At 43.2% G+C, this 23,834-nt stretch overlaps 1 protein-coding gene across 2 annotated transcripts; it reads left to right on the top strand.

Annotated features, from left to right (window-relative positions):
- The first annotated feature begins 560 nt into the window (after window positions 1–560).
- On the top strand, window positions 561–21,492 carry LOC139403467 (gap junction alpha-5 protein-like). 2 transcript variants are annotated; one of them, XM_071146951.1, is made up of 3 exons: window positions 561–619; window positions 2,053–2,297; window positions 18,609–21,492. In XM_071146951.1, the coding sequence occupies exon 3, from the start codon at window positions 18,641–18,643 to the stop codon at window positions 19,817–19,819; it is 1,179 nt and encodes a 392-aa protein (XP_071003052.1). In that variant the 5' UTR covers window positions 561–619; window positions 2,053–2,297; window positions 18,609–18,640; the 3' UTR covers window positions 19,820–21,492. The 2 variants fall into 2 exon arrangements, with proteins under 2 accessions (XP_071003052.1, XP_071003054.1); XM_071146953.1 differs by lacking the exons at window positions 561–619; window positions 2,053–2,297 and adding an exon at window positions 17,344–17,454.
- Window positions 21,493–23,834: the final 2,342 nt, after the last annotated feature.

Raw genomic sequence — 23,834 nt, 5'->3', positions numbered from 1 at the left:
TAACACCCACCTAGCATTTTCCATGTGTGCATGTGTGTTGTCGGGACAAGGTATTTTTCCATGTCTCCTCTCACTCCTCTCATTGTAGATGAAAACAGAGTTCCCACAAGGTGATGGAAAGCAATGTCACATTCGACAGAGGTGCCCCTGCCACTAAATTAACATTGTCATGATGTATGTGCGTGTACTGTGTGTGCATGCGTGACCATGTACACGTGTGCACACTTGTGCATGTGTGGCATTCGGTGTGTGTGACATTCAGTGTGTGTGTGTGACATTCAGTGTGTGTGTGCCCCCACCACATAATTACAGTTATTTGAACAGGCTGCATTTGTGCACACTCGAGCCCTGCAGCAAGGAGGAATCACAACATAAAAGATTGCCATTATATAATGTTGTCATATATCTGCGGGCTCATACATCTACAACAGTGGAACCAGCCAGGCCAGACACTGGCTCTGTGTACAGGACAGGAGGAGAGAAAAAAGAGAGAGGAGGAGGAGGAAGAGGGTGAAGAGGAGTATCGGCCGGTATCCCAAACTTTGTCTCCTGACTCGAGAGCAGGACCGTGTTTGACAGCAAGGGAGGAGGGAGAGAAGACAAGACATGACCAAAACAGGTATTCTCACCACAGAGTGGAAGGGGTCGATTGTTGTTGGCATCTGTGGGGCATACTGTATTATACAGTAGGAAAGATATGCTTGTAATATCGCTGACTTCATGTTTACAGAGTAGTTGAACAAGGGTGAGGTATCCGATTCTGGCTCATTTAAAATGGTTATTGAATTCTGATCAGCGTTCATATTTTTTAAAGTTTGTTACCTATTAATCATAATCAATATTTTTTTTGTAAATGTGTCATAAACATTCAACCTGTTTCAAATATAACAATGACATTATCTACTGCAAATAACACACTTGAAACTTTGCAACGCTAAACATTTTCCACAAAACTTTTTTAAAGCTCGAAGACACAATATTTCATAACTACTTGCAGTCATCTGAAATCCTATTTATTTCCCAGTAGAGTGATTCTACTACGTATATTCCTTGACATAACTACTCATGTTACCTACACATTTCACAACTGAAAAATTGCAGTAGTTATATAGTAAGCTGGGACAGAATGTATTGCTGTCTGAGGTTTATGCTGACTGCCACATACAGACTATACTCTTGATGGTAGTAAACAACAAAAAAACACAATAAAAACTAAATAATGCAGCTGGAATCTTTGTCAGAACGGAATTCCTATTGATCCCTGAACACAATTATACTTTCCTTCCTGATGTTAAGGAATTCTTCCCACCAAAATACTGTTAAGTGGCAGGAAGCCAACCAGGGAATCTGGGAGAGGGATGTAGCTTGAGGAGACTGGGAGGGAAGTAAGGAAAGAAAGAGGAGGAGGATATGGAGGAGGAGAGAGAGGGAGGAGGGCAGAGAGGAAACGCTCTCTCGTGATGCCCCTGCTTTTCTTCCCATGCCCCCTGCGCAGGCTAGCATTCTCACCCTGGGACGGCACAGTGCTCCAGCACTACTACACTCTACTCTATAAAGATACTACTCAACTCTACTCTACTCTATTCTACTCTACTCTACTCTACTCTACTCTACAAAGATCCTACTCTACTCTACTCCGATCCTATCCTAATCTACTCTACTCTATTCTACTCTACTCAGATCCTATCCTATCTACTCTACTCAGATCCTATTCTATCTACTCTATTCAGATCCTATCTAATCTACTCTAATCTACTCTACTCAGATCCTATCCTATCTACTCGACTCAGATCCTATCCTATCTACTCTACTCAGATCCTATCCTATCTACTCTACTCAGATCCTATTCTATCTACTCTATTCAGATCCTATCTAATCTACTCTAATCTACTCTACTCAGATCCTATCCTATCTACTTGACTCAGATCCTATCCTATCTACTCTACTCAGATCCTATCCTATTTACTCAACTCAGATCCTATCCTATCTACTCTAATCTACTCAGATCCTACTATACTCTGCACAGATCTTACTCTACACTACTTTACCCAGCTCCTTTTGATGACATCTGATGCTGTCTGCAAGAGGTACGACTCAGCATCACTGACCTCCACCAACCTCTGTCCTCCAAGCCAGCACATCTCCACTCATCCGACCAGGTCACCACTCCTCTACGTCCCGGTCCCATCCTCCATCCTCCACTCCATCCATCTCTGAGGGGAAGACATTGCTAAGAAGCAGCTCCAAGGACCCTCTTCCTCAGTGTTGACAGCCATCACCATCTGCAGCAAGAACAGGTAAATATCACCACATCACCTTCGATCGTGCATACAAACATAAGGGGGACACTTCAAAGGAGATAAAGGAACCTCAGCCCACTGGGCACTGACGTCATTTCAACATCTAGTTGTGATTTACATTTGGTTGAGTTGTCAACTACTGTGAATTCAATGTGAAATGAACTAAACATTTCACCATGTCATTGAATTTAGGTTAAAGGTTGGGGAAAAGAAGTCACACTTCCCTTACGTTGAAGACTTCTTGCAAATCCAATCAGTTTTCCATGTTGATTCAACATCATCACGTAGATTTATTTTGTTGATAATGATGTGAAAACAACAATGTTGATTCAACCAGTTTTTGCCCAGTGGGAGGGAAAGAGTCTCTTTTCTTAGGTGCACTCCACAGGCATCATACAGGTGTCACTCAGTGAGTGTGTGTGAGGGTTGTAAAGAGGCATCCTAAATAACTTCTGTCTCTTTTATTAATTCTGTATTGTTGCTGTGCCACTAAAGCATCATACGCAGTGTCTCTGTCAGTTACTATTTGAGACAGAGCATTTACAGGGCGCTGGTCCATAGCCGTGAAGTCTCTGTCACAGACAAGAGTGTAGGGACAATTTCTAGGGGTTCTGGTGTGCATTAGTAGCTCTATTGTCCCAGAAACACTGTTACTCTCAGTCCCTCTCCTCCCGGTCTCCCGTTCTCTTTTTCTCTTTCTTTCTATCTCTCTCGCTCTCTCTCCCTTTCACTTTTTAGTCTCTCTCTCTCCCTCACTCAAACTCTTTGCTGTGTTTCTCTGTGACACCAGCTCCAGTCATATACCTCTCCTCCAGAGTATAATTCATCCAGCCAGCAGCTCAAGAGGCAAATATACTTTAACAATGTATTGACCTGCTGTTTTCGACTCTCTCTCTCTACCGCACTTGCTGTCTCTAACATTGAATGCTCGGTTATGAAAAGCCAACTGACATTTACTCCTGAGGTGCTGACCTGTTACACCCTCTACAACCACTGCGATTATTATTATTTGACCCTGCTGGTCATCTATGAACGTTTGAACATCTTGGCCATGTGCTGTTATAATCTCTACCGGGCACAGCCAGAAGAGGACTGGCCACCCCTCAGAGCCTGGTTCCGCTCTAGGTTTATTACTAGATTCCTGCTGTTCTAGTGAGTTTTTCCTAGCCGCCGTGCGTCTACATCTGCATTGCTTGCTGTTTGGGGATTCAGGCTGGGTTTCTGTACAGCACTTTGTGACATCAGCTGATGTAAAAAGGGCTTTATAAATGCATTTGATTGGAATTTGATTGAACAAACTACTTCAACGTTCAGCTGTGTAAAATGACACAGCTGAAATATCAAACCTTACACTGAGTGTACAAAACATCTTTCCATGACATAGACTGACCATGTGAATCCAAGTAAAAGCTACAGTATGATCCCTTATTGATGTCACTTGTTAAATCCACTTCAGTCAGAGTTGATGAAGGGGAGGAGACAGGTTAAAGAATGATTTTTAAGCTTTGAGACAATTGAGACATGGATTGTGTGTGTGCCATTCAGAGGGTGAATGTGCAAGACAAAAAATATAAGTGCCTTTAAACAGGGTATGGTAGTAGGTGCCAGGCTCACTGGTTTGTGTCAAGAACTGCAACGCTGTTGGGTTTTTCATGCTCAACAGTTTTCTGTGCGTATCAAGAAGGGTCCAGAAGGGGGGGGGGGGTATTCTTAATGTTTTGTACACTCAGTGTATATTACAAAAGGTTTCTTTCTTGTGTTTATCAGTATGCTGCTGACAATGAGGGATATTCATACAGCTATACCACCATTAAAAATCGACAAGAAATTATCCATTGTCATCAAATAAGTAAACTAAAAAGGCATGAAATATCATGAAATATCAAAACGGCATCATTAACAAATACAAGACACATACCAATTTGGCATTAAAGAGTACCCATATGTTCTACAGCTTAGGTGACAGATGTCTACCTTTTTCAGTGATGTAGCTATAGCTCTTTGTTTACCTCGTAGACGCACATAGTCTCATGACACGACACAGCACCTTGTCATTAGAGTTTATATAGAAGCCAGGCAGAGATGGGCAATCTTCACTTCCTATCATTTCTAAACACAAGAGAGAAAACTGACACAGTAAATGATCACAAGCATGCATTTCAGTGCAGATGGAAATACTGATGCTATTGATAAGAAAGAGCATTATAATAGTGTTAATGTATGGCACAAACATTCCATGGTCTGACACAACCCTGTTCACTAGAAGAACCTTTGGAAACGGAGTGATAACAGTAAAACATCTGAAGTAACACTTGGTCTCTGTTCTGTATGCTACTGACATTGTCTCACTCTCTACCCTCTTTTCCATGAAAACAAACTAGTGACATAAAAACAAGTAAATTATGGATTTAATTCAATTTGATAATCCTGATAACCACAGAAAATATGAACCTCAACTTTATAATCAAACTAGAAATATGTGCAATAACAGAACATTTCCTTTCAAAACTTAACTTAAATAAAGGTACTTGATAATCAAACATCAAATAGATAAGATCAACTGTCTTCCCCTCTGGCAACAGGCTGGTGGTGTCTGGTCTGAGCGACCCAGTAACACTATGCAGTTAAAACAATAGCTCATGTGGGTCTGTACAGTTAGTGGGCAGATGAGAAGGCAGACCTCCATGTAAGGTAGCAGATCATCTGGCTAGCTGTGTGGTGTCTGGAGGGGTGAGACTGTGACTGATTTATGGCTTCCCAATCCCCATGACCTGCTGGTGGCTCACTGCTCTGTAAGTAGCAGTCATGTGGCCCCCCTGTCACCCTCTATCCCCACCCATTCATGATTAAACGAATAGTCAATGTTAATCCAGGGGATGCTCCCGGTGCTTAGAGAGGAGGGTCACTCAGACCTCAAACAGTTTCCATCTCATACATATACAGTACCAGTCAAAAGTTTGGACACACCTACTCATTCAAGGGTTTTTATTTATTTTTACTATTTTCTACATTGTAGAATAATAGTGAAGACATCAAAACTATGAAATAACACAAATGTAGTAACCAAAAAGGTTAAACAAATCAAAATATATTTTATATTTGATATTCTTCCAAGTAACCACCCTTTGCCTTGATGACAGCTTTGCACACTCTTGGCATTCTCTCAACTAGCTTAATCTGGAATGCTTTTTCAACAGTCTTGAAGGAGTTCCCACATATGCTGAGCACGTTGACTGCTTTTCCGTCACTCTGCGGTCCAATTCATCCCAAACCATCTCAATTGGGTTGAAGTCGGGTGGAGGCCAGGTCTGATGAGGCACTCCATCAATCTCCTTGTTGGGTCATTATCCTGTTGAAGAACAAATGATAGTCCCACTAAGCCCAAACCAGATGGGATGGTGTATCGCTGCAGAATGCTGTGGTAGCCATGCTGGTTAAGTGTGCTTTGAAGTCTAAATAAATCACTGACAGTGTCACCAGCAAAGCACCCCCACACCATCACACCTCCTCCTCCGTGCTTCACGTTGGGAACCACACATGCAGATATCATCTGTTCACCTACTCTGCGTCTCACAAAGACACGGCAGTTGGAACCAAAAATCTCAAATTTGGACTCATTAGACCAAAGGACAGATTTCCACCGGTCTAATGTCCATAGCTTGTGTTTCTTGGCCTAAGCAAATCTCTTCTTATTATTGGTGTCCTTTAGTAGTGGTTTATTTGCAGCAATTCACGCAGTCTCCTCTGAACAATTGATGTTGATTTCTGAGGCTGGTAACTCTAATGAACTTGTCCTCTACAGCAGAGGTAACTCTGGGTCTTCCTTTCCTGTGATGGTCCTCATGAGAGCAAGTTTCATCATTGCGCTTGATGGTTTTTGTGACTGCACTTGATGAAACTTTCAAAGTTCTTGAAATTTTACGCATTGACTGACCTTCATGTCTTAAAGTAATGATGGACTGTCGTTTCTCTTTGCTTATTTGAGCTGTTCTTGCCATAATATGGACTTAGTCTTTTACCCTTACCTTGTCACAACACAACTGATTGGCTCAAATGCATTAAGAAGGAAAGAAATTCCACAAATAATTTTTAACAAGGCACAATTGCTAATTGAAATGCATTCCAGGTGACTACTTCATCAAGCTGGTTGAAAGAATGCCAAGAATGTGCAAAGCTGTCATCGAGGCAAAGGGTGGTTACTTTGAAGAATTCCAAATATAAAATATAATTTGATTTGTTTAACACTTTTTTGGTTACTACATGATTCCATGTGTGTTATTTCATAGTTTTGATGTCTTCACTAATATTCTGCAGTGCAGAAAATAGTAAAAATAAAGAAAACCCTTTTTACTGGTACTGTCTGTTAAAACCAAAACAACGATTGGGCACCTGGTTTATTTCAGGGTGAGTGTGGCATCCTTATCCAACATCTTTGTTCTCTAATGGTACACCAAGCAGTGCACTGGGACTTCAAAGAGAAAGGTGGGAGGAGGGGGATTTGAAGTTTTCTTAATATTTCCCTGAGGTTGTGCCGCTGTTGCTATGCTGTCACTGCACAGTACATGCAAGCGGGACTGTTATTAGTTGGGATATTTCAGTTTCAAAGCGTCGTTGGCAGAGGTTTGTATACATCTACTTAAAGTGCAAACTGTGGCATACAGTGACATGGTATGCTTTGTTTCTACAGTGGTATAGATAGACCTTAAAACATCCAGGTCAAGGACTACATAAAAATAATAAAGAAAACTGTGTTAATGGCCATGGGTGTTTAGTTCAGTATGTTACCAGATTTGTCAATGTCTTCCATCTTAAACAGGCACATGCAGTAACATGGATACAGGACATTACAATCCTTGGTCTAGCAACCAGACATACAGTAACATATACCATCTGACAAAACGGGCCCTTTCAGCCATTCATAATGGCACTAATACATACTTAATGGACAAGGCATATTGCTTCTTTGCTAGGCGTTTCATTTGAACATATAGCATTGCATGGAATCTCCCAGTGTAAACCTATGGCCCTTAAAGTGAGGGGCTAAATGTTTTTAAGATGCCGTGGTAGTCAAATTGTTGTTCTATATATTGATGTTATATACTGTATATTGTTGTTCTATATATTGTTGTTCTTTATATTGATGTTATATATATTGTTGTTATATATATAGTTGTTCTATTTACTGTATATTGATGTTCTTTATATTGTTTTTCTATATTTTGTTGTTCCATATATTGTTGTATAGTATTGTTGTTCTACAGTGCATTCGGAAGTATTCAGACCCATTGACTTTTTCCACATTTTGTTACGCTACAGGCTAATTCTAGAATTGATTAAATAAATACAAATCCCATCAATCTACACACAATAACCCATAATGACAAAGCGAAAACAGGTCTTTAGACATTTTTGCATATATAATAAAAATAAAAAACAGAACACAGTGGCCTCCATCATTGTCACGACTTCTACCGAAGGTAGCTCCTGTCCCTGTTCGGGCGGCGCTCGCCGGTCTACTAGCCATCACCGATCCCTTTTTCCTTTTCTGTTTGTTTTGTCTTTGGTTCTTTTTCACACCTGGTTTCATTTGCGTTAATTTCTGTGTGTATATATGTACCCTGTTGCCTGCCTAGTTTGTGCGGGATTGGTCTTTCATTGTGATGTGCTCGGTGAGGTTATACCGTTATTTGTTTTCACATATTCTTAAGTGTGTGATTGTCGAAACTTTGTTTGTTCCTCCGTGCATTTGTATGGGTTCTCTGTTGTCGAGGGCGTTGTAACTTTTTCGATTGTGCCATTCCTGTGTTGGTGGACTTTCTTATTAAAACACGCTTCTCAGACATCCTTGCTCTCCTGCGTCTGACTCCTACACCTACCACCTAGACGCAACCTTATCACAATCATTCTCTCCATCACTTCATCCAAGATGGCGTAGCAGTCAGACGTCCTTTGTCCTCGTCGTGTCCCGTGTATATATATTTTCTTTCTAAAAACGTAACTTCAAAACACTCTCCTGCAACCCGCCTCACCAAATGTGGTGCGAATCAGTTTGTTTCTTTTAAAAGTATTATTCACCTCAAATCTGAAATCCACACAGAAGCTAGCCGGAAGTTAGCCAGTTCACTAGCTAACGTTAGTATTCAGCTAACCATGGCTAGCAGTCATCAGCTATCCTTAGCTCAGAAAGCTATCGCCAGTCTTGTACAACGCGACTCAGACCAGAGCATACCGGACCTATTTTCTCTCCATATACCCTGATTCCTACCGCAAGCTCTGGACATTTTCACCTGGAGCTTGCAAATAGCAATTATCCTGGAGTTAGCCAGCTGAAGAGTTCCATCAGCCACTCCTGGGCTTCAATAACCTAGCCGGACCCGTTTTACTGCCGATGCGGAGCCCCACCGGGCCTTCACGACTGGACTACCAACGTTATCTGCCCGAGGGAGTTATTCAACTGGCCCCTCCGTCGTGACATAACCTGAACGTCCATCTGCTAACTGTGGCCCATAATTCGTTAGCTGTCTTGAGCATATTGGCTGCTAGCTGAATAGGTCTATGGGACAATTTTTCTGGGTCACTATAACTATAACTATTTTGCCAATTGGATTGGTCCCCTCTACCACACGGAACCCCACTAATCTACCAACGGAAACACACAAGGTGGCAAAAACAGACCTCCATCTTATGCTAGCTTGCTACCCATGGCCCAGCTAGCTGTCTGAATCGCCCGTGACCCCAAACAACCTCACTACTCACTGAACCCTTATGATCACTCGGCTAAGCAGGCCTCTTCTTAATGTCAATATGCCTTGTCCATTGCTGTTCTGGTTAGTGTTTATTGGCTTATTTCACTGTAGAGCCTCTAGCCCTGCTCAATATACCTTATCCAACCCTTCAGCTCCACCACCCACATATGCGATGACATCACCTGGTTTCAATGATGTTTCTAGAGACAATATCTCTCTCATCATCACTCAATGCCTAGGTTTACCTTCACTATATTCACATCCTACCATACCTCTGTCTGTACATTATACCTTGAATCTATTTTATCGACCCAGAAACCTGCTCCTTTTACTCTCTGTTCCGGACGTCCTAGACAACCAATTCTCATAGCTTTTAGCCGTACCCTTATCCTACTCCTCCTCGATTCCTCTGGCGATGTAGAGGTTAATCCAGGCCCTGCAGTGCCTAGCTCCACTCCTATTCCCCGGGCGCTCCCTTTTGTTGACTTCTGTAACCGTAAAAGCCTTGGTTTCATGCATGCTAACATTAGAAGCCTCCTTCCTAAGTTTGTTTTATTCACTGCTTTAGCACACTCTGCCAACCCAGATGTCCTAGCCGTGTCTGAATCCTGGCTTAGGAAGACCACCAAAAACTCTGAAATCTCCATCCCTAACTACAACATTTTCAAACAAGATAGAACGGCCAAAGGGGGCGGTGTTGCAATCTACTTCAGAGATAAACTGCAGAGTTCTGTCCTACTATCCAGGTCTATGCGCAAACAATTTGAACTTCTACTTTTAAAAATCCACCTCTCTAAAAACAAGTCTCTCACCGTTGCAACTTGCTATAGACCATCCTATGCCCCCAGCTGTGCTCTGAACACCATATGTGAACTGATTGCCCCCCCATCTATCTTCAGAGACTGTGCTGCTAGGTGACCTAAACTGGGACATGCTTTAACACCACGGCCATCCTACAAGCTAAGCTTGTTGCCCTCAATCTCACACAAATTATCAATGAACCTACCAGGTACCTCCCCAAAGCCGTAAACACGGGCACCCTTATAGATATCATCCTAACCAACTTGCCCTCTAAATACACCTCTGCTGTTTTCAACCAAGATCTCAGCGATCACTGCCTCATTGCCTGTATCCTTACTGGTTCAGCGGTCAAACGACCTCCACTCATCACTGTCAAATGCTCCCTGAAACACTTCAGCGAGCAGGCCTTTCTAATCGAGCTCATTCCGTCAGTAGAGGATGCCTGGTTATTCTTTACAAATGCCTTCCTCACCATCTTAAATAAGCATGCCATATTCAAGAAATTTAGAACAAGGAACAGATAGAGCCCGTGGTTCTCTCCAGACCTGACTGCCCTTAACCAGCACAAAAACATCCTGAGGCATTCTGCATTAGCATTGAACAGCCCCTGTGATATGCAACTTTTCAGGGCAGTTAGAAACCAATATACACAAGCTGTTAGAAAAGCCAAGGCTAGCTTTTTCAAGCAGAAATTTGCTACCTGCAACACAAACTCAAAAAAGGTCTGGGACACTGTAAAGTCCATGGAGAATAAGAGCACCTCCTCCCAGCTGCCCACTGCACTGAGGATAGGAAACTCTGTCACCACCGATAAATCCACTATAATTGAGAATTTCAAGAAGCATTTTTCTACGGCTTGCTTTCCACCTGGCTACACCTACCCCCACCCCGGTCAACAGCACTGCACCCCCCACAGCAACTCGCCCAACCCTTCCCCATTTCTCCTTCTCCCAAATCCAGTCAGCTGATGTTCTGAAAGAGCTGGAAAAATCTGGACCTCTCAAAATCAGCTGGGCTAGACAATCTGGACCCTTTCTTTCTAAAATTATCTGCCAAAATTGTTGCAACCCCTATTACTAGCCTGTTCAACCTCTCTTTCGTGTCGTCTGAGATTCCCAAAGATTGGAAAGCAGCTGCGGTCATCCCCCTTTTCAAAGGGGGGGACACTCTTGACCAAAACTGCTACAGACCTATATCTATCCTACCCTGCCTTTCTAAGGTCTTCGAAAGCCAAGTCAACAAACAGATTACCGACCATTTCGAATCCCACCGTACCTTCTCTGCTATGCAATCTGGTTTCAGAGCTGGTCATGGGTGCACCTCAGCCAGCGTATTCATTGACCTGGCCAAGGCTTTCGACTCTGTCAATCACCACATCCTCATCAGTAGACTCAACAGCCTCGGTTTCTCAAATGATTGCCTCGCCTGGTTCACCAACTACTTTTCCGATAGAGTTCAGTGTGTCAAATCGGAGGGCCTGTTGTCTGGGCCTCTGGCAGTCTCTATGGGGGTGCCACAGGGTTAAATTCTTGGGCCAACTCTTTTCTCTGTATACATCAATGATGTCGCTCTTGCTGCTGGTGAGTCTCTGATCCATCTCCACGCAGACGACACCATTCTGTATACTTCTGGCCCTTCTTTGGACACTGTGTTAACTACCCTCCAGACGAGCTTCAATGCCATACAACTCTCCTTCCGTAGCCTCCAACTGCTCTTAAATACAAGTATAACTAAATGCATGCTCTTCAACTGATCGCTGCCTTCACCTGCCCGCCCGCCCAGCATCACTACTCTGGACGGTTCTGACTTAAAATATGTGGACAACTACAAAAACCTGCAGTCTATCACAGTGCCATCCGTTTTGTCACCAAAGCCCCATATACTACCCACCACTGCGACCTGTACACTCTTGTTGGCTGGCCCTTGCTTCATACTCGTCGCCAAACTCACTGGGTCCAGGTCATCTACAAGCTCGCTAGTCACCATAGCAGCACCCACCCGTATCACGCGCTCCAGCAGGTGTATTTCACTGGTCACCCCCAGGGCCAATTCCTCCTATGGCCGCCTCTCCTTCCAGTTCTCTGCTGCCAATGACTGGAACGAATTACAAAAATCTCTGAAACTGGAAACACTTATCTCCCTCACCAGATGTAAACACCAGCTGTCAGAGCAGCTCACAGATCACTGCATCTGTACATAGCCCATCTATAAATAGCCCAACAATTTCCTCATCCCCTACTCTATTTTTTTTATTTTTTATTTTGCTCCCTTGCACCCCAGTATTTCTACATTGCGCATTCACCGTGGCTTTTTTATTGCCTTTACCTCCCTTATCTCACCTCATTTGCTCACATTGTATATAGACTTGTTTTTGTACTGTATTATTGACTGTATGTTTGTTTTACTCCATGTGTAACTCTGTGTTGTTGTATGTGTCGAACTGCTTTGCTTTATCTTGGCCAGGTTGCAGTTGTAAATGAGAACTTGTTCTCAAATTGCCTACCTGGTTAAACAAAGGCAAATATATATATAATAATCTTAAATTGAAGAAATTTGGAACCACCAAGACTCTTCCTAGAGCTGGCCGTCCGGCCAAACTGAGCAATCGGGGGAGAAGGGCCTTTGTCAGGGAGGTGACCAAGAACCGATGGTCACTCTGACAGAGCTCCAGAGTTCCTCTGTGGAGATGGGAGAACCTTTCAGAAGGACAACCATCTCTGCAGCACTCCACCAATCAGACGTTTATGGTAGAGTGGCCAGACGGAAGCCACTCCTGAGTAAAAGTCACATCACAGCCCGCTTGGAGTTTGCCAAAAGGCACTAAAATGACTTTCAGACCATGAGCAACTTGATTCACTGGTCTAATGAAACCAAGATTGAACTTTTTGTCCTAAATTCCAAGTTTCACGTCTGGAGGAAACCTGGCACCATCCCTACGGTGAAGCATGGTGGTGGCAGCATCATGCTTTGGGGATGTTTTTCAACGTCAGGGACTGGGAGACTAGTCAGCATCGAAGAAAAGATGAATGGAACAAAGTACAGAGAGATCCTTGATGAAAATCTGCTCCAGAGCGCTCAGAATGGGGCGAAAGTTTACCTTCCAACAAGACAATTACCCCAAGCACACAGCCAAGACAACGCAGGAGTGGCTTCGGGATAAGTCTCTGAATGTCCTTGAGTGGCTCAGCCAGAGCCCGGACTTGAACCCGATCGAACATCTCTGGAGAGACCTGAAAATAGTTGTGCAGCAACGCTCCCCATCCAACCTGATAGAGGTTGAGATGATCTGCAGAGAAGAATGGGAGAAACTCCCCAAATACAGGTATGCCAAGCTTGTAGCTTCATACCCAACAAGACTCGAGGCTGTAATCGCTGCCAAAGGTGCTTCAACAAAGGACTGAGTAAAGGGTCTGAATACTTATGTAAATGTCATATTTCAGTTTGTATTTTTTATAAATTTGCAAAAATCTCTAAAAACCTGTTTTTACTTTGTCCTTGTGGGGTATTGTGTGTAGATTGATGAGGGAAAAAACAATTTCATACATTTTAGAATAAGGCTGTAATGTAACACAATGTGGAAAGAGTCAAGGGGTCTGAATACTTTCTATATATTGTTGTTCTATATATTGTTGTTACATATAATGTTGTTATATACTGTATATTGTTGTTATATACTGTATATTGTTGTGTTATATATTGTTGTTCTGTATATTGTTGTTATATATATATTTGTTATAAACAGTACCAGTCAAAAGTTTGGACATCCCTACTCATTTAAGGGTTTTTCTTTATTTAGACTATTTTCTACATTGTAAAATAATAGTGAAGGCATCAACACTATGAAATAACACATATGGAATCATGTAGATACCAAAAAAGTGTTAAACAAATCTAAATATATTCAACCCATGATTCCATATATGTTATTTCATAGTTTTGATGTCTTCACTATTATTCTACAAAGTAGAAAATAGTAAAAAGAAAAACCCATGCATGAATAGATGTGTCCCAACTTTTGAATGGTACTGTACATTGTTGGTCTATTTATTGTTGTTAAATACTGTATATTGTTGTTCTATATTTTGATGTTCTACATATTGTTGTTCTATATATTGTTGTTATATACTGTATATTGTTGTTATATATATTGTTGTTCTATATGTTGTTGTTCTATATATTGTTGTTCTATATATTGTTGTTTTTCCTATATATTGTTATTCCTTGATATTCTATTCTTTCGGGTAGACTAGTAGTTAGAGCATTGGACTAGTAACCAGAAGGTTGCAAGTTCAAACCCCTGACCTGACAAGATACAAATCTGTCATTCTGCCCCTGAACATGCAGTTAACCCACTGTTCCTAGGTCGTCATTGAAAATAAGAATTTGTTCTTCAACTGACTAGTTAAATAAATATATTGTTGTTATCTATATTGTTGTTATATACTGGATATTGTTGTTATATATATTATTGTTATATATATTTTTGTTGTATATATTGCTGTTATATACTGTTTGTTGTTGTTATATATAGTGTTGTCCTCTATGAGAACAGAAAAGGTGCACGTCAGTGGGTCAGACTACTGATAGCATTAAAGGGAGTATGTGTATAAATCAACCCTGCCCCCTGTTGTTCTCATCTGGTGGATACATGAGAGGAGGGAGAGATTGGGGATGATGGGTGGGAGAGATTGGGAGGGAGAACAGGGTTGTGATGGGAAGGGGTTGGAAAGAATAGGGGATGGAGGGGGGTGGCTGTTTTGTAGCAAGACTGATTTCTCTCAACAAGCCTGTGTAAAGTTTTCTAATTGACTTGTCGGTGTGAGGGAATCACTTTTCTCTCATATTGTTCAGTAAGGTAGACTGACCAGTTCTGATAGTACTCTTGCGGGAGTCTATATACCTGTGGTAAGCAAAGATAGAGCATTGAAGACTTGATAGAGGACTAACTGGGGTTGTGGGTTAGGGTTTTCAAGTGAGTCATCACTTGTTAAACGTCACTTGTTAGCGCAGAAAAAAGTCTTACACTCAGCGTTTGGAGTGGTGGCTCTCCAGCTGGAGAAGGACTAACTGCCCTCTAAGGCAATGCTTTGAGCCCAGGCAGAGAGGAGAGGCGTCAGACAGGATTTATTGTTGTTGTGTTGCTGCCTGCCCTGCCCTGCCCTGCATGGAGAGAACACACTGCATTCATTCCAATGGCTTTGTTAGCCCTGCTGCTGCTGCTGGGTCTGTAGCTGCACTGCAATGGAACAGGAGTCACCAACACACACTAGCAATGCAGTTTGCTAGCCATTTCATCTCTAAGGAATACAGCCTGGCTGCTCTCCAGCCTAGGTCAACTCAATGTCCATGTATGTATAAACGGCTGTAAATACCAGCCAAGATTCTACCTCTACTATATTGGACCACAGGTTGTCCACATCACTCTGTGTGTCTCTCTTGTTATTTCCTGATCCACTCTCTGTCTATAGGCTGCTCCACTACAGGTCCCTATGGTAAGATTTAAGTCATGACACCCACTTTTCCAATCCTCTGTAGCCCTCCGTTTACAGTGTGTTCACTAAATGAAGTGCAACCTCACTCAATGCAAAGTGTGTAGGCCTACTGTCCAACCACAACCCCATCCCTCCATCTCTAAACATGCAGGATTATCTTACTCTCTTTTATTGACAATAACTCTGTTTCTCTATACAGTACAATACAGACCACAGACTCTCTCCATGCCGACGCAGCCTATTGGCTCATCTGCCTACCTGCTCTGTAACGTCCCCTGTGCTCTGATCAATGTCAAAGAGACGTAGCTGAGTGATGTGCAATACCCAGTGTGCTCAGTGTTACATACCTCATAGCCCATTACTCGGAGACAGATATTATAAACCAATACGACAGCTATGACAGTGTACAGATGATCCATGGTGCTACCAGTGTATTACAGTAAATCCCTATTTATTACTGGGCATCTAGGAATGGAACAATCTCAGATGTGACGGCAAAGATGGGAAGATACCAGGTGGTGCTATGTATACATCAGGACAAATGACTGGAACTTCTCTTTTGACTAGTAATAACACATACGTAAAACTTGTCATTTTTGTTAACATATTTTTCAATGCAGTGCATCCCTCCCCATTGTATTTAAACAAAACCGTCTTACCTTCAGCCAACCACTTTCTAAAAAACAATACCTCCTCTCATCCAGCTCCACCACTCCTCCTTTTCCATTCATATCAAATAAGCTCTCTTCTCAACTACGAGTTATTAAGAGGGAGGTTTCCTTTTAAGTGGCTTGTCTTTAGGAAATCATATTGTTTTGGATTGCTTCCTCTGAGAATAAGAACAGGAAGTAAAATAAAGGAGGGAGACACTGAGACCGCTCGGGCCTACTCCAACCGATTGAGATATCCGCTCTGTCCCCGTTTCTCAGTGTAGCTAAGATTCCGTTCCCACCACTCTACTGCCGGTGTGTATGTGTGTTTGTCCAGACAGACTGACAGACTAATACTTGCTCCAGTGACAGGTCTGTGCCCCCAGTGCCTGTGCTTCTACCTCTCACCCCTCTTACCCTCCTCTGACTGACCATGCCAACTCTGTCTGGGAACAAAAAATCATTAAAATCAAGTCTGAGAAATAGACATAGTCAGAAATATCAAGAGTGACTCTTAAGGGTGCGGGTCTAAAGCTTACTGGAATGCTCAAGACACAGAATGAAGAACAATAACAAAAGACGACCTCACCACTTTGAGCAAACTTTGTCTGAACATACCATAACTTACTTCAACTAACTAAGCACAACATTCGTCTATAGGAGTCTATGTATACTTCTGACTTCATAATGGTCCTAATAATGTAGCTAATGTTGACTAGCAAGGCTAGACAGCCTGTAGGTTGTGTTGTAAACTTGTGAGGAAACCCGTTGTCAGTCCAGCCTGGTAGCAACATGACTGTTTTAACTCCTACCTCCTGCTATTGTTAAGGCCAGGCTCTCACTCCCTTCCTCTTGTCTAGGCTAGCTACACCTCTGTTTTTTGTGGCTTGCTGTACACACATTATCTAATGCCAAGAAAGCATTATAGCTAGCCAAAGCTGTGTTGATTTGATAGTTGGATATTGAGAGTTTTTTTAAAGACCCTGTGGCGAATTCAATTACTTTGCAAGCATTTAGGGAGCATGGAATTTAAGGGTTCTAGCTTAGCTAACTCTCCTACATATCAGTTCTGAGCTCAAGGCATGGATGGACACCGCTAACATTTCCCCTCTCCTGTTCTCATAGTGGTACTTTTTCCAGTGTTCCAGTCTCATTGAACCTCTCCCCTCCCCTCCCCTCCCCTCCTCACCCCTCTCCCCTCCCTGAAACGCAATCCGCCTGGGGGGATAAGAGCACTGACTCTGCTTGGAGCACCACCCGGTTTCCATCCTGCTGCCATAAACCAGGGAGAGAGAACTGCAAAACGTCTCATGGTCATGGTCACTTCACAGGGAGGGTGAGAGAGGCAGATAAGATGGAGCCAGTGTCCTACTCAACGTACAGGCTTAATCATGTTCTAAGAGAATTTCAACTAACATTTCAAACCAGCTTTATGGATAACTATCAATGGGATATGACACACACGGTAAGATATGTTTGTGTGTATTCGTATGCGTGTGTGGGTGGAGGTATTTGTAGTAAAGTATTTGCAGTAAAATTCAGATTAGTTCACTCAGTGAGTACTTAGTGGTACAAGTGAGTCTGAGGCTGAAATGGTGGAAAAAACCTCTCCGACTGTTCTACCGTCATCCTTTCTGCTCTAACTCGTTGTTATTAGTTACTCATTGCCATCCTAAATCGTGCTCTGGGTATATATTTAGACAGCTCTCTGTCTCTCTGATGTTTCCTGTTGAGGACTGATGGATTGGTTTAACCCTTGGATGATTGGGGCGTTTATGACACCCATAAAGCTGTCCACTGAGATGCCTTATAGGGGTATTAGACACACACCAGCCTGTCACTGCCATTTTGGGGTCTCACCCTAACTCTCACACTGAGGTCAAGGGGCAACATCACATGCACACGCACACACGCACACATACACACAGGCACACATATACACACACACACACGCACACACATATAAATCACAGGAGGAGTGGAACTTAGAGATGGAAAGTGTAGAGAGAGTGAAAAGCATTGACATCAAAGACGTCAATTAACCGGTTCAAACATGGTGACCGAGGACTGTTGCCAGGTGCTCTGGAGATGATGAAGATTGTCACATAATTCCATTTGTAGCATTAGGAACTATTAGCTCCTAGCCTTGTGCTGCCCTATGGTCCATCAATCGCTCTGTCTGTCATATATTATCTGGGTTATAATGGGTCAGTGTCAGGGATAGCAACAAAAACATCCAAATACAATTTCTCAGAAACGACCTCACTATTTACTTCGAAATGCCATAAAACATACATTGTGTTTGTGTGTGATGTGGGAAAGGTTCATTCTCAGGCCGTTGTGTCGTGTCCAAGTCTCCAGGTTGATCACAGGCTATTTATACCATGCCACACACACACTGGTCATTTTATCACCAGGATAAGGGGTCTCCAGGCTGTCATGGTCGATCATAATCTACATTTTGTCTCCTTTCTTTACTCTGCCCATTTTCTTTCTTCACTACCTATCTTTCTATCTCTTCTCCATTCTTTCCCTCCCTCCTTGACCCATTTCTCTCTCTCTCCTTTACCCATACCCTGCCCCTCTCTATCTTTCTCTCTCCCTCTCCTCCTCTCTCAGGTGTGCCAGTGACCAGTGACGAGTGAACAGACATGGGGGACTGGAGTCTTCTGGGGAACTTCCTGGAGGAAGTTCAGGAACATTCCACGTCGGTGGGGAAGGTGTGGCTCACCGTCCTCTTCATCTTCAGGATCCTGGTGCTGGGCACAGCCGCTGAGTCCTCATGGGGAGACGAACAGAGTGACTTCCTGTGCGACACCCAGCAGCCTGGTTGTACCAACGTCTGTTATGACCGGGCGTTTCCTATCGCACACATCCGCTACTGGGTCCTACAGATCGTCTTCGTGTCCACACCATCACTGATCTACATGGGTCACGCCATGCACATAGTGCGGAGGGATGAGAAACGAAAAAGGAGGGAGCAGGAGAAGACAGAGGGGATGGAGGAGGAGGAGGAGAAGGGAGAGGGGGGGAGCGTATCGGGGGAGAAGGTGTATCTCCAGCAGAGGGATTGTGGGAAGGTGCTGGAGGCATCTGGGCGAGTTCGCCTGCGGGGGGCACTGTTATCCACGTACATTCTGAGCATCCTGATTCGCACTGTGATGGAGGTGATCTTCATCGTGGTCCAGTACATGATCTATGGAGTCTTCCTCAGGGCTCTGTACCACTGCAAGGCCTGGCCCTGCCCCAACCCAGTCAACTGCTACATGTCCCGGCCCACAGAAAAGAACGTATTCATTGTCTTCATGCTGGTGGTGGCAGGTGTCTCCCTCCTCCTCTCTGTGGTCGAGCTCTACCACCTGGCCTACAGGCGGTACAGGAAGTGCAGACGCACTCGTGCCTCCCTCAAAAACACCACTCATAATGCTGTGGCAATCCCCTTCACCAGAGACGCCGACAACCCGACCAGTCACAACTCCCCAGGCTGCACCCCTCCCCCTGACTTCCGCCAGTGCTTGGTGTTGTCGGGGACAATGACCCCCTTGGCCCCTGTGAACCCCATGAACTCCATGCCTTCTCACCCCTTCAACAACAGAATGGCGCACCAGCAGAACTCCGTCAACATGGCCACCGAGCGTCACCATTCCCATGACGACCTGGAGGGAGAGAGAGGTTTCCTGAGGATGAACTACACCCAGGTGCCAGGGGAGATGCCCAGCGGGTGCTCTGCGCCACCCTTACTGCATACCGCGTACCTGAAGGACAAACAGAGTCTCAGTAAGATCAGCAGCACCAGCAGCCGGGTTCGACCAGACGACCTGGCCGTGTAGAACCAGACAGACGGAGAGAGAGAGACAGAGAGGGGCTTAGAAGGTGTGGAGGGAGAGGACTTTCAGACACACAGAGAGAGAAAGGCCCTGCTTAGAGGAGAGTGGAGCAGGCTGGGTCTATATACCCAGCCAGAGACAGAGAAGGGGAGCAGGCAAGGCAGACACTGGGGCTAAAGATGGATGTGTTAGCAAATTCCAAGTGAAGGGCTCCATTCAGCCCAAATCTGGGGGAACTGTGGAAGATTGCCTGGCCTAGGACTCCATGAGCACTACAGGAAGAAAGACATTGGGATCTGTAAGCTCCCTGGGAGTGGGTTGAATGGATCTTGAGAACTTCTGCATATTGGACTGAGCTTTGAGACTGTGACCGTTGGTGCTGGGAGAACTGGTTGTTTTTGTTAGAGCAACAAGTGGTTGGCCAAGCTTGAAACATGGACTTTCATAACGTTGATCAAATATTGACATGGAAGCAAAATATAAATATACCTTTTAAATCACTGTGTGGAAAAAGCCTTCAAATAAATAACAGATAATTGCATTGTATGTTTTTGATGTTTTAAAGTACCTTTAAAGTCTGAGAATATTGTACTTTAAACTTGCACATTCACTATGCTAAAAACTGTCCCACTGTCTGTCCAGCTGCCCATTATAATAACACAAACATTTACAAGCTTGCAAATGTAAACACGCATGCACAAAAACACACACATGCACACACTGCTGTCATAGGAGGACAAAACCCTATCCTCAGGGTCTGACCAAACAGTGTTGTCCCGATCCCTGGCATCCAGTGACTGAGGCTATTTGCAGCTGTCATGTTGTTTGGAAAGTGAAATTGTGACACACATCCCTGCAATGGAATCCATTGTGCATTATATCACCTTAAAATATAGCAGGAGCAACTGTTTTCTCTGTGTTTAATCCTGATGGCATACAAACAGAAACAAGGGACAGCTGTGCCAAAATAACTGATTTCTCTCCATTCAACAGACGCTTAGACCAATAATTACAGAGGGTTGTATGCACTCAGGTACAAATAATGAAGAGCTATGCAAAAGTGCCTACAAAATGTTCAAAGTCAAAGTCTTTTAGCTCCATATTAGATGTGTAAACATGTCCTGATATCATTTAAAAGTGTGTTCAAGAGCCATATACAGTATGTATACAAATAATTGACCTTCAATCGAGGCACAAGTTTGAAAAGTTGATCATCCTTCAGTATATTTCAGCGTTTCTTTTTTGTTAACCACTAGGTGGAGAAATTTCCCCTTGAACCTTTAAAATACAGTGTAGTTCATTCATTGTGACTGTGCAACTGTTGATTGTCACATTAGTAGTTATCCACCTCTCTTCCATATCTTTTCATCTTTGTTTAAATTTGATTTATTTTTGTTTAACTGTGTGAGGCTGGTCAGAAAATGACATGTCTAGGCCTATAGGCTAATAGAGAAGGCATAACCACAATCTGTGAAGTTCTCAACTGATTTTGCACTAGACTAGGCCTTGTGGGGTTTGGAATATAAAGACCCCTTTGTAATTACATGAATCATATTTTCTTTTTCTATAGAGAGCAACAACCAGTAATTTACAGTAATAGTATTTTGGAATGCCAAGAAACGGGTGACTGGTTGACGTTTCTCTGTGCACATTTCAATGTCATTGTGTTTTTGTAAAGTCTGCAATAAAACGAATATGTCAAATAAATTGTTCTCCCAGAAGTTAATGGGCTTTTTCGACATTGCAACCAACAGTGCAGGCGATCTGCTGACCGACTAATCTACAAATCCCCTTGCATCATAAATAACTACTTATTGTTATTTGTAGATCAGTCAATCACCATTTACCCACAAAGCATCATGGATGTGATGCTCCCGAACGAGGTCAATGTAACGCATACCTTCTCAGAAAAAGTCTACCACAGCCCAAACATTTGTCCTCAACAGACTGGTCCTAAAAATAGTTGCCCTCAAAGAAATACATTGGCATTGCAACCTCTACTCTTGCCTCCAGACAAGCTCTCATCTGGTTGTCCACAGTAGCAGACATACCATTAGGCAGAAGAGACAATTACCTCAGGCCTCACATCCTCAAAAGGCCTTGTGAGCTGTGCAACCCCCATAATAATGAATCCATAATAATTCCTAATAGATCAATTATGTATTTTCATACATATACATATATTTCATATAAATATGAATATAATCCAAGTATTTCTTATAATAGAAGTAACAAGTGAACTGGTTCATAATAATGGACTATTCCACCCTGACAGAGTTCCCATTCATTGTTTCATGAGATATGATTGCAAAAGTGATTTTTATTGAAATTTAACTGCAGAAATTAGGCACTTTCAGAGCAGGGCAGAGAAAAGTCATATTTAATCATATTTAATTTTAAGTTAAATTACCTTAGTTAACACATTTCTTTAGTAAAAAGACAGGTGCTTCTGATAATACTGCCATCGTCATTGAGGAAGAGGACATGTATGTGTAGCCATGTATCTGATGATGTCTGGACAAAAATAGAATGGCAGACTGGCCCCTGCCTTTGGCCTCAATCCCTAACTCCATCCCTGGCCGTCCGGGTGGTTTTATGCATTCTGTCATGTCCTTCTTCAATTAGGGTCCCCTGGGAAACAGAAAATAAAACCATGGTTCCCACCCTATATCTAATCTGTCTACTGTAGGCCTACATGCAATCTTAAAGGCTCAACTGAAGAGGCAGTACAGCATTTACTACGATGCAGCCTCTGCAGGGCTTACATACTTCAGGGCTTTCATGCATCTTGCACCTAGCGAAGCAGAGCAGAGCTATTGTGAAAGAAGTTGTCAAGGAAGTGTGTTTGTGTTTATACAGGACGTACCCCCCCCCCCCCCCCCCCCCCCCCCCCCCCCACACCTACCGTCAACCAATCATGTCAATGCGGAGCTATACGTAGCCCTCCGTATTTTTAGAAAATTTGAGAGGTGCACGCGATGCGGTACAGAGCTGATTTGGGCTCTGGAGGCTCCGCAATTGCGTCACACCATTCATATGAAGCCTCCGACCACATTTTCATATCAAGCATAAATTGGCTTTTACTCGTTCCTTCAAATAGCCTTTATTCACACTACTCATAGCCTTACATATAATGAATTGGCTACCATGATCATCAATGGATATTCATTTTTAGCCATATTGCCTGTCTGACCATATAGTGATGACTATCAGCTTCATCATTAGATGATGTGAATACATCTTAACATCCAACTTGTATCTACTTTAAAACAACCTTGTAAAACAACACATTTTACTGCACCATTTTTACGACTTCCACACTAAAGCACACGGGACGGGTCTAAAGATCAACTTCAGAACAGGGCTAGTAGGCCTAAGCAGGGGAATTGATGCCATTTCATTTCCAGCCAGAAGAAACATTTAAAGACTTAGTTGTCAAGTAAATCTCCACACATAAAACCATAGACTGTTGGCTTATATATGTGTAACAGGGTCAGGATTGCCTTGTTACAAGTAGTAACGTTGAGTATTTATATTCTATGTTGAATGTGCTCTGATTGAGTACACATGTGCCCCTCCCTATAAATGAGGAGCACATGGTGTGCTCTGGGCATAAGCCAAGCCAGGTCAGGTAGTCAGTGCTGCACTCCAAGATGCCATGCCTTTCCCTGTCTAGGAGGATTATTTTTTGTTTTTGTTTGATGATCTTGGTAAGGCATTAAAGTAAACCCTCACTAACTTTTAAAGGTGCACAATTGAGAGCATATTTTTTGCCTTCCCGTGACATCGGGTGTTGTAGGTGTCCTGGAGGGCAGGTAGTTTGCCCCTGGTGATGTGGTGTGCAGACCGCACCACCTTCTGGAGAGCCCTGCGGTTGTGGGCGGTACAGTTACCGTACCAGGCGGTTGTGGGCGGTACAGTTGCCGTACCAGGCGGTGATACAGGCTGTATCACCGCCTGGTACGGCAACTGTACCGCCCACAACCGCAGGGCTCTCCAGAAGGTGGTGCGGTCTGCA

This window comes from Oncorhynchus clarkii, chromosome 3, assembly GCF_045791955.1.
Source record: "Oncorhynchus clarkii lewisi isolate Uvic-CL-2024 chromosome 3, UVic_Ocla_1.0, whole genome shotgun sequence".
Classification (NCBI taxonomy): domain Eukaryota; kingdom Metazoa; phylum Chordata; class Actinopteri; order Salmoniformes; family Salmonidae; genus Oncorhynchus; species Oncorhynchus clarkii.
Note: the sequence above shows the minus strand (reverse complement) of the source record. Positions and strands in the feature narration are given on the sequence as shown.

Bases quoted from the DNA above. Each gene is read 5' to 3' on its own strand.
- LOC139403467 (XM_071146951.1), top strand. From the start codon at position 18,641: ATGGGGGACTGGAGTCTTCTGGGGAACTTCCTGGAGGAAGTTCAGGAA.